Genomic DNA, 11,020 nt, shown 5'->3' on the forward strand with positions numbered 1-11,020 from the left:
ATATAAATTCATGCTAGTAAAGTTATTACATTCTTCTTTTTTTTTTTTTTTCTGAAGTTTTAATCAAACGAAAAATTAGAACAACAAATGAGCTGTATAGCATTAAAATTATGAAACATTATTAAGGTAGACCTACTGGCAGAATCTTTTGCAAATTTTCAAGAATAACTTTATGTTTGAAAATTAATTACTGGAATTTTTTTTTTTTGAATTTTTTTAAATACTGGGGAAAAATGAAATACAAGGAAAATATTAATTGAGTTGTCTACATTTTGTGCATTTACATCTTCCAACTTTTTCAGAAATAGATCAACTAATCAGAATTCACATGCGATGAAATTTAGCATTAATAATATTAATGAGAGGATACTGTTTGAAATATTTGTTATTACAAATTCGAAATATCAGTGGCAAACAATTAATCGTTCCAAAAATGTTTGCTGAACCTATCGTACCGATTGTTCAAAAAATTGATACGCCTCAATTTAAGGCACTTTTTACACCTGAACTTATTAAACTTAATGATCTATTCAAGAAGAATGATTTTCAATTGCGGTATGTATTAATTGCAGTTGAAAATATCATATTATTATAACAGTAGTATAGTAGTAGTAATCGTAGTGTGATAATTCAAGAAGAATAATTTTCCACATTCTAAAATATTTCATATTTATATTATATCTACTTTATGCTTTAAGTCATTGTCTTTTTGTTGACAGGAAAAAAGAAAGAAAGTTCAATTTTAGTTATATGCACGATTAGTTCAGATAGCTATGCTAGCATTTTATTGCATTTGTATTCAGTAGCTTATAATATTTATAATAATAGGAGTTTATTTGAGTAACAAATAAATATTTGTATCAGTGAGAAAGATGTTTGGTAGAAATTAATTTTATACGCTAAGAAAAAGCATATAATATGTAATTTTAGTCATTTTAATTTCTTTTTTTGGTATTTTAAAATTTTGTATTGCATCTTTTCTTTTTATTTTTATCTCTTTCTTTTTTTTTTTTTACAGTATGGCTGGTGGTGCAGTTCGCGATCTTTTAATGGGCATAAAACCATGTGATATTGATTTTGCTACAAATGCAACGCCAGAAAAAATGAAGGTCAATTTGTCAGTGATTATGAATAACAATAAAATTGTCAGTAGTGCTAATTTTGAAAAAATGATTAAATTATCAGCGATGTTAAATAAGAACGATTAGATTTTTAATGTATTATTTATGCGGTAGTTCTGTGAAATGGAACTTTGAATAATGGAACTAAAAATGGGACTTTATAGGATCAATGTAAATAGAGAATGGAAAAATTTGAAATTAAGAATTAGTGATGTATGAGAAATTTAAGTTCAAAATCATACAGGATTTTGTCATATATTTACATCGACCTATTTTATTAGCTGATAATGCTTTTATTGAAATAATTTAATTTCAGGAGTTATTTCTTCGCGAAGGTATCCGAATGTTGAATAAAAATGGTGAAGAACATGGAACGATTACTTGTCGTATTGATGATAAGGAAAATTTTGAAATTACAACTTTAAGGCATGTTAATTTTTGTTACATTATTCATTTTGAACAGTGATGAGAGTAATTGTAATGTAAATATGCTTGAGGATTCATGCTATAAATTTTCACAACTATTTTATTAAAAAAAAAATTTTGTCTCTCTCATATTCTGATCGTTTTGTGGATTCTTGATTTAGAATCAAGTACCATACTTATTTCAGGATTGATACTGTTTGTGATGGACGTCGAGCAAAGATTGAATTCACAACTAATTGGCAGCTAGATGCAAATAGACGTGACTTGACGGTTAATTCACTTTTCCTAGGTAAGTTAATTGTTTATTTATTTAAGGGACATTTTCCTACAATGCGAATTTATTTCTAAAAAAATTTCCTTTAAGTTTCTCTTCTTAATTTTCCATTAGTTAAAAATTATTCATTTTTTAAATTTTCAATTGCAATATAGCGTGTCTTTTTTTAAAGATTTGGATGGCACCGTTATTGATTATTTCGGTGGAATAAAAGATCTAGAAGAACGGAAAATTGTTTTTGTAGGCGATGCAAATCAAAGGATTCAGGTTTTTTTTTTTTGCAGTCTTCAAATTGGCTTGACTCGTTTTTCTCTGTCTTCTTTACAACTTCTGTGTCAAATCTTTAGTACAAACTATTCATTCACTAGATCATCTCATAATAAATGATGACTGTTTCTAGGAAGACTATTTGAGGATATTACGATATTTCCGTTTTTATGGTCGATTGGCCATAGATGGTGAAATGCACGACAAAGCAACACTGGATGCTATCATTTCGAATAGAAATGGCCTGAAAGTCAGTTTATTGCTTTTAATGGATATTCTGTCGATCTTGTTAAAATGGTCATGTGAGAAAAAAAAAAAAAAATCAGGAAGAAAAATAGAGAATTTGTGAAAACTTGAATTTAATTATGATATTTTTTTTTTCAAATACATTATTCATCATTTCATATGTATTATTTTGTAGTACCAACTTATAGATGGAAATTATTGCTGAATTCTTCGTTATTTCTAGCAATGAACGGTCACATTTATTAATTACTTTTCCTAATAATTTCCATTTATAGCTAGTACTGCGAAATACTGCAGAAGAAATTTTGATGGAATTAATAATGATTTTTTTTTCTAGGATATAAGTGGTGAACGAATTTGGATGGAATTAAAGAAAATATGCGTTGGCCGGTTGGGTGGTGCTGTATTAACAACGATGCTAAAGCGATGTAACTTAGCTTCCTTGTTGGGACTTCCGGAAAAAGCGGATACAGTTTACTTTTGCAAATTGCATAAGCGTTATTATCCAAAAATAGAAGCAATGACATTATTATCATCATTATTTACTGAAATGGGACAAATTGAAATATTTCACAGGAGGTGGTTATTCATTTTCTAGATTAACTTGATTTTTTTTTTTAAAAAGTGCAAGAATTACTTTAGGATAAGTTAATCACTAAAATTAAATTTATCAATAAATTCAATGTAATAATTAAAATTTAGTCTAAACTGGGTAAAATCTACTCATCCGTTCGATTAATTGACAAAATTGAAATATCAATACCTATGCATAACATATAGCAGTATTATCTGTATAATTTTAACCACTTCTTTTTATGGAGTACTTTATTAAGTTACCGAATTTACGTGTAATTGTAAATTCGTTCTAACTTAATCAATCTAATAAATTTTATAATTTACATATATTTTAATTCAGTTCACAATAATATATGTGACTAAAAAGTCTTCGTCTTCTTTTCTTCTGTTATTGACTTGACCAAAGTATTATCATCATGAAAAAAAGTAAAATTTAATAATTTTTCAATAAAACAAATTTTACAGCGGATGCATATTTCGTTTAGATGTAAGTTATCTTATGCTGAGAAAACGCTAACCGAATTTATTGTGGAACATCGCGATGAAGCAGAGAAGAATGTCAATTCAATTTTATTTTTCAAAAATATCTTGTTGATTGAAGAACGATTGCACAAGTTTACAAGTGATTTTTTCTTTTTCCTTTATTCTGAGATTTATGATTTTTAAGATAAGTTGCATATGGATGTTTCTATGGTTAACATTGAGTTAATGAATAAGACGAATATGAATGGATTTTCATTTTAATTCCAGGAAAAAAAATTCAAACAAGTCGAGAGAAAGTAATTGAATTGGCAAAATATGCAATGGTTAATGATGAGCTGATCAATGAATTGAGTATTTGGGAAATGCCAACATTTCCAATTGGTGGGATTGACTTGATGCATAACAATATTTCACCTGGACCACATGTTAAGCAAATTCTTGACTATCTTTTCCAAATATGGATTGAAGTATGTTTGATTTTTATTTTCTATTGTGCCAGATATTTTAGTCTTAATAAATTATATTTACATCAAGTATTTTTGGATGTAATGAATTGATTAATACTAAAAATTTTACACTTGATGAAAATAATTAAAACGGAGTACAAGTTAATTCTTTCAAATTTCTTCCTCTAATTTGTCAGCATGTTTGGTTGTATTTTTAATTTGTAATTTATGAAATTCGTTTGAATGAAATAGAAGTCATCTCGAAGTTCCATACGAATGATACAAATTTGTTATAGAGTGAATGGATGATAAGTAAAGAAGAATTGTTAAAGCATATCAATGATATTGAATGGACTGATAAGAAAAACCGCGTAGGATGTAAACGAAAGCTTAGCTCTGACGCTAAATGATATTATATTTGAGAGGAAGAAAAAAAAAAATATGTAAAAATATCTTGTTTCGTTCCTTTTTTGTTCCCTGTATCATTTTGTGTATTGAACGTTTCTGTTTCTTTTTCATGCTCATAATTTTGATAAAGATAATTGCATTATTCTTTTGCATTTTTGCATTTCATTGTCATGTTAAAAATGAAATTTTTAGGTGAAAAGGAAAAATAAGAGCACTTTTCTCGAAATTTTGTTTTATTTTCTAGTAAAATGCAGATTTATTACCCATATGATGCTGGAGAAGTATGAAATGACTATGTTTACTGATTTAAATGTAGGACAATTATTGGAGGAAAATACAGTATTAGATTTAGGACATATTTATATGTGAAAGTTTCCTTTTCAAAATGAAAAAAGGGTTGAATTTAAAATTTCTTACTAATGTTAGGTAAAGATTTACGCATGATGTCTTCTATATATCATTAAATAAATGGTTGTGGATATTAATTGGTATTAAATTGCAACTAATTTAGAATCAAAAAAGATGAAATGTGTTGGGAAAGTTTCTGTCTTTTATAATAAATTTGTTGGTAACTAATCTCGACTTTTTTTTTAATCACAAAGAAACGAGTACAGTAAATAGGAAACAGTGTCAACATGATTTTACGAGTATTACCAAATGTCAATATGAACAAATCACAGCAAATTCCGAATCCAAAAGTAATAAAACATTTTTTTCTTTTTTTTTTTTTTGGTGAAAGTAATTTTGAGAAAGTCTTAGAAGCCTTCTCCCAAAAACCTTATCGTTAAAGACTATTATAAGAACAGGCCTAATGGAACGTTTTCGCATTTTTCTTTTTTATCCGCAAACTTCTCGCTAAGAATGACATTCAGCTACAAATTTCCCATCTTCTTTTTTTCCACTGTCAGAAGCATATCTGAGTGAAATTAATTCCCTTCCACAAATAAGACCGTTTATCAATTCGTCAACTCTCCAGTTAAAAATACTTGAATAGGTAAGGAACCGGTAAGTAATAGCTACATACATACTACAAAAACACGAAGATTAAAACAAAATATAGTGAAAGATTGAAAAATGATTAGAAGTCAGAAAAAAAAAAGACCGATAAGTTGTATATTTTTACATGAATGTCACTTCAGTCAGACTGCCCAGCTGTTGCTGCATATTTCCGTAACTTCTGCAACATCCGTTCATTTGTTGAAGGTTTGATAGCTTTCATTGCAATCTCAAAATCACGTAGTGTTATCGGCCGAAGTTCCGTACTGACTAAATTTTTTATATCCTTACGTGATAGGTCACGAATTGGCACCATCGCAGCTTCACGACAAAGAGCAACCAAGTCCGAATTGGAGTATCCATGCGTCCATTCTGCAAGGATTCTGAAAATCCGGCACCACTTACATGACTGATTTAACAAAATTTGGTATTTATGACACTTGTAATGTAGCAGTGTCTGTTAACATAACTTAGTAATTCTACAATTCTGATAAAACTTTTCTTTCAAAGATGGTAAGCAAATAACGAGTTTGATTATTTCATTATATGCTGCTCATCATATTATTGCATCATTAAAATTTATGATAAATAAATATACAAATAAAAAATCGCTTATAGCTTATAGAAAAAGTTTTCAGTGCTTTAGCAAAAATCTACTCCTAACATCCTTTATCAACTAGAGGGATCAAATTGTAAATAATCAAAATTGCTTTCGAGATACGAAAAGAGTATAGTTTAGAACTTTCACTGAAAATGACGCAGTAATAGGCAAAAGTAGGGGTTAACTAAATGCAAAACTAACTTTAGATAATGGAAGTAACAAGCTATTTTATTTAAAACCTAATTTTGGGGACTTACTGCCTTTGTGTAAGACCGAGGTCAAATGAAGTTTTCGTTTTCTCGAGCAATGACATGATTAGTTTAAGGCGTGCTGCTGCATTTGGTACATCAATGAGAATTCGTTTTGGAAATCGGCGTAGAATGGCTGAATCGAGCTCTTCAGGGCGATTTGTTGCACCAATCACCAGTAAACGATCATCTTTTGACGATAACATACCATCCATTTGAATTAGAAATTCCGTTTTCATACGTCTTGAAACCTGAAATGGAAAGGGATTTCAAAAGTTCAGGGTAAAGTTATTCTGAATCCAATATGACAAAAGCTAAATTTAGATTGACGTATATAAAACTTATAATTATTACAGAAATATGTTGAACAAACCTCAGTTTCCTTCTCATTACGTTCACACAAAATGGAGTCAATTTCATCGATGAATATGATTGTTGGTTGCCCATTACGAGCAATTTGAAATAAAGCGCGGACAATTTTTTCAGCATCACCAACCCATTTTGAAGTTAGTGAAGCTGCTGAAACATTCAGGAACATCGTTGAACCACATTCTCCAGCTACAGCACGAGCCTAAAATTCGAAAGCATATCTAATCTAAAAAAAATTCAGAAAATCCAAATATATAGCTCTACATTATAATTTATAATGAAAAATGTAACATGTGTAGATTGATAGAATATATCTACAATTTTTAAATTTTAGGCAAAAATAAATTAAAAACTGTGTCAGAATAAATATACCAGTAATGTTTTGCCGTTTCCTGGCGGACCAAATAGTAAAATTCCCTGCGCAGGTTGACGAAGACCAGAAAATAAGGATGGATTAACAGTCGGTAAAATAACTGTTTCTTCCAGGGCACGTTTGGCTGTTTCAGCGCCTATAATGTCGCTCATCTTTACGTCATCTTGATTCAAAATTTCATTTAGCAGCGGACCACCAAATTTGTCATCGACGCCTTTTAGGAGATTGCTCCGAGTACGAGCATTCTGGAAAGTGGAGCAAAATTTCAATGAAGCAAAGTTCCTTATTGATTTAAGCATTTCAAATCAATGAATGGTGCGATACTAACAAAAAAAAAAAACCATATGAAGCTGAAAAAATGGAAGAATACGCCACAAAATTTTTTGAATAAAAAGTGAAAACTATCGTACACAAAAGATTTTCATCTTTTATATTTCCAAATAGTTTTTGGTAATTTTATTTATCTGCTTCTCACCTTGTAAAAAAAGCATTCTATATACAACAAATATCTAGTGTAACATTAATTTTATCACTTGTTCCTTGTTTACTCCTTCCTTCGTTTTGATAAAATTTGAGAAGTACTCTTCCTATTATATCAGGCTGTACCTTTCTAATTAAACTGTAATTACTCATCTCAATTTCTACAAATTTTTCTCAAACAAATCTCCAAATTCTCCAAAAATATGAATAACTCACTGAATAATTGATGTTTTTCTTTTCGGAGCTGATTGGCCTACTGGATAGTTGGGCAGTTTGTGGTTTACTAATTGAAGGTGACACAAACTGAACAGGTCTATGCTGTAGATTTCGATTTCCTTTCGATGGGAACATTTTTTCTGAATGAAAAAAAAAAAAATAAATTTTTGATTATGAACAGAATTAAATGGTTACAGTGAAAAACACCAAATAAAATTTTATATGCACTAAACTATTTAAACAATAAAAGGATAAAAAAAAATCATTCAACACCATCGCTTAGGGAGCCCTCATTTGACAAGCAAATAACCTATATTAAAATTAAAAAAGAAAATCGGCATAGAATTATTTAAAACTCATAAACATAAGCATTAATTGTTAAAAACGATAATCACAACTTTAAGCTTACCCAGATCACTAAGTCTTCCCTTTGTTGCTTCTAAATTTCGTTTCATTGCTTCACGATGCGTTATAACTTCGCTTCGTTTCTCAGGATATACTTTATCTGGTGATATTTTCAAAGCTTTCTCAAAATACTCAATACCCATACGGTATTTTTCCATTGCTATCCGCTTCCTCTGTTCGTCTGAAAAATGAATTAAAATTGGATTTACTCCACTCAGAACATTTGAATATAATCGATTTATCGAATCAATAATAAAATGTGTACAAAATAATCCTTTTGCATATAAAAAGGTGTAAAAATTTCAAATTCAAGATCTAGTTATTTTATACTTGTATAAAATAAGCAAAAATTACTTCTAAATCTGATCTCTTGTTTATTTCTTGGTTAAAGAATACTATGTTGACATTTTGATCACTGTTTTATTTGTCGGTGCTTACACACAAAAATGATTAACCCATTCACAGACAAGGTATAGTAGTGGTAAAAAGTTTACTTTCAAAAAAAAAAAAAAGAAATTGAAAACAAATATGTATGCAAATTTCTTACCGTTATTACTTGATATTTCATCTATTGAAACACCTTCTGTTACAAGTTGTTTTGATTTAAGATATGCCTTATTGAACGTCTCGTAATTTTGTTGCTCCAATTTTTGAGGATGAAGCATTCTTTCTAAAACAATAACGAATAATTAAAAAACAATTTTCTCACAAAAAAAAAAAAAGCATGTCAAGTTGCAAAATGCTTCTTTTTTAAAAGAAATCATTTACACTTTAAATGAGCAACTTTCACATTTCTAAAAAAGAAAAAAGCTCCCAGAAATTATGAAAAAGATATTTGGAGAAAAAAAGATGCAGAATGCAATAATGATAAATCGTTAAATTTACAAGGACTGAAAACGCTCTTTGCGTAGAAATCAAAGTTTTTTTTTTTCTTTTTTGCCAGAAATACAAATTATGATTTATTCATTTCATTTTTATGCTGTTCAGTCTTTACAAATCTATAATAATAATAATAAAATATTCATATCAAAATATTTCTTCATCAACCACACTACCAAATGATAGTACATTTGACATTAATGAATCAAGCTGACTTTTCAATAACACCTCACGCCTTAAAAAATTTTTTTATCTTCTTAATCTTTGAACACTTTATCCACTTGAGTAATTTTTCATTGAAATAAGTTTTTGAAAAGGAAAAGGGAAATATTAAATACTGCCAAATTAAAGAGTTATTAATAGGGCCGTAATTTGTGTAACTTGCATTAGAAGTGAAGTAATGTCCAATTTTGAATTGCACCTACCATTAGCTGTAAACAAGCATTGAAAATAATCGATAATAATGCAAGTACTTTTCAATTTAGATGGAAAGAGCAGCTATTCATGGTAACAGATATACTGCAACCGTTTTCCACGGTAATAAATGACACAAGTAACTTTTTTTCTTTCGTTCACAATATTTCAATAAGTTTCATTTAGGAAATTTTAAAAGATTTCTTATAAAAAACATTTCAAAATTTACCATCAAAGATAAATTTTTTGCTTCAATCCATTGATCATTTAATGGATAGTTGATAAGCATAGAAGTGGAATTATGATAATAAAATATCATAAATTCAGTAAATTTTTTGAAGACTATAAATGTCATTACTTTAGCTGCAAGTAAAAATCCTTATATAATTGTTATAATTTAATACATTTACTACATAATATACTCATCAGTCGGCTTACAATCCTTTTTTTTTTTTTCTTGGAACATTTAACCCTACTTTTAACTTTTATTTTCAAGGAAAAAGATTGAGAAATAAGGCAGCTATACTTTACTTAACTTGCATTTTTTTTTTCAAATTATATAATAGCAAGTTTTTCAGATAATAAATAGTAAAAAAAAAAAAAAAAAAAAGAAACATGACGTTGTGAGTAGTGGAAGTATCTAATGACAACAATACAAAAAACAAAATATATCCTCTTAGCTTCAATAAAATGCTTTAATGCTATATAAGTTTCCAAAAGATAAGTGATTATTAGATTTGCTTTATCAATAGCTTTTTGCATTTATCAATCATAAATAAAAAATGAATTCTTCATTTATGATGGAATTTTGCGAATTTTTACTGATATGACAAAAAAAAAAAAAAAATGTAATCCTCCAACAGAATGAGTTATCCCATAAAGAAAATGGAATAATTCAAATTGGAAATTTCCTAATTACTCATTCACTGGAAATTTCTCAATTACCTATTATGTGCAGGTTATTTTGTACCTTAAACTTACTTAACAATGCCAAGAACACGATAAAAACCAGAAATATAGACGGTATCACCAAGCGTAACAAAAATCGGAGATGTCGTACCGCTAATAACACGGCACAGAAATGCACACTTTATGCTGCAAAGAATACAACAAAACCGAAAATGTAATATTTTACTAAGGATAAAGCAAATCTATAATACGAAATTAACTTAAATACAATGAAAAATATAAAGTAAATGTAAGAACTTACTTTCCATATTAGCATCAACAACATCAAATGCTTTTCGTTTTCCAAGATTTATGCTTTTATCATTCATATTTTCCAAAGCTGCTAAACAAATAAATCAAGCTAATTTAAAAAGACAAAAACAAAGTGAACTGTAATTAACCATCGAATAATTTAGCTCTGAGTAATTTTGAGTAAATGAATAAATAATGTATTAAAATGACTCATCAAGTGTTAAATAATCAATATAACGTGACATAAAACGTGTTACGAATTTCTAAATCCACCGATTAAGTCAAACTTCTAAACCAACCGGTTAGATCGAAGATAACAGGCAATTTCATTCATTTAAGAACTCGCAAAACGTTGCATCACGTTGCATAGAGTATTTCTGCAACGTAATTTCCGGAAAGTGGAAATATACTTTGTCACTAACCGGTTTGCATACCTTTTTTCTCTCTCTCACTAGTACAACCTCTTCTTTCCATTCCGTTTATGATTAATTTCCAAATATCATAATGATATTTCCGGACAAAAACAAAAAACAGGAAAAAAAAAATTGTGCGTAGCGCTGAGACGCATAATATTTTGTTACTGCTGATTGAT

General features: G+C 28.7%; 2 protein-coding genes across 3 annotated transcripts; one reads left to right on the top strand and one right to left on the bottom strand.

Annotated features, from left to right (window-relative positions):
• Positions 1 to 358: 358 nt before the first annotated feature.
• Bma-hpo-31 (polyA polymerase family protein) lies at positions 359 to 4,249 on the top strand (the record flags this gene model as incomplete). Its single annotated transcript, XM_001902105.2, has 10 exons — positions 359 to 555; positions 1,019 to 1,109; positions 1,438 to 1,583; positions 1,733 to 1,836; positions 1,994 to 2,088; positions 2,222 to 2,338; positions 2,672 to 2,913; positions 3,396 to 3,532; positions 3,661 to 3,860; positions 4,136 to 4,249. 10 exons carry the CDS (start codon positions 359 to 361, stop codon positions 4,247 to 4,249), a joined length of 1,443 nt encoding a protein of 480 aa, XP_001902140.1.
• A 1,133-nt stretch (positions 4,250 to 5,382) lies between these two features.
• On the bottom strand, positions 5,383 to 10,505 carry Bma-spas-1 (the record flags this gene model as incomplete). Of its 2 annotated transcripts, XM_043082552.1 has the most annotated exons (8): positions 5,383 to 5,626; positions 6,102 to 6,343; positions 6,466 to 6,663; positions 6,834 to 7,079; positions 7,531 to 7,670; positions 7,940 to 8,116; positions 8,483 to 8,605; positions 10,439 to 10,505. In XM_043082552.1, the coding sequence occupies 8 exons, from the start codon at positions 10,503 to 10,505 to the stop codon at positions 5,383 to 5,385; spliced, it is 1,437 nt and encodes a 478-aa protein (XP_042938486.1). The 2 variants fall into 2 exon arrangements, with proteins under 2 accessions (XP_042938486.1, XP_001902141.1); XM_001902106.1 differs by lacking the exon at positions 10,439 to 10,505 and having other exon boundaries at positions 8,483 to 8,600.
• Between the last annotated feature and the right edge of the window lie 515 nt (positions 10,506 to 11,020).

This window comes from Brugia malayi (genome assembly GCF_000002995.4).
Source record: "Brugia malayi strain FR3 genome assembly, contig: Bm_v4_Chr4_scaffold_001, whole genome shotgun sequence".
Lineage (NCBI taxonomy): Eukaryota > Metazoa > Nematoda > Chromadorea > Rhabditida > Onchocercidae > Brugia > Brugia malayi.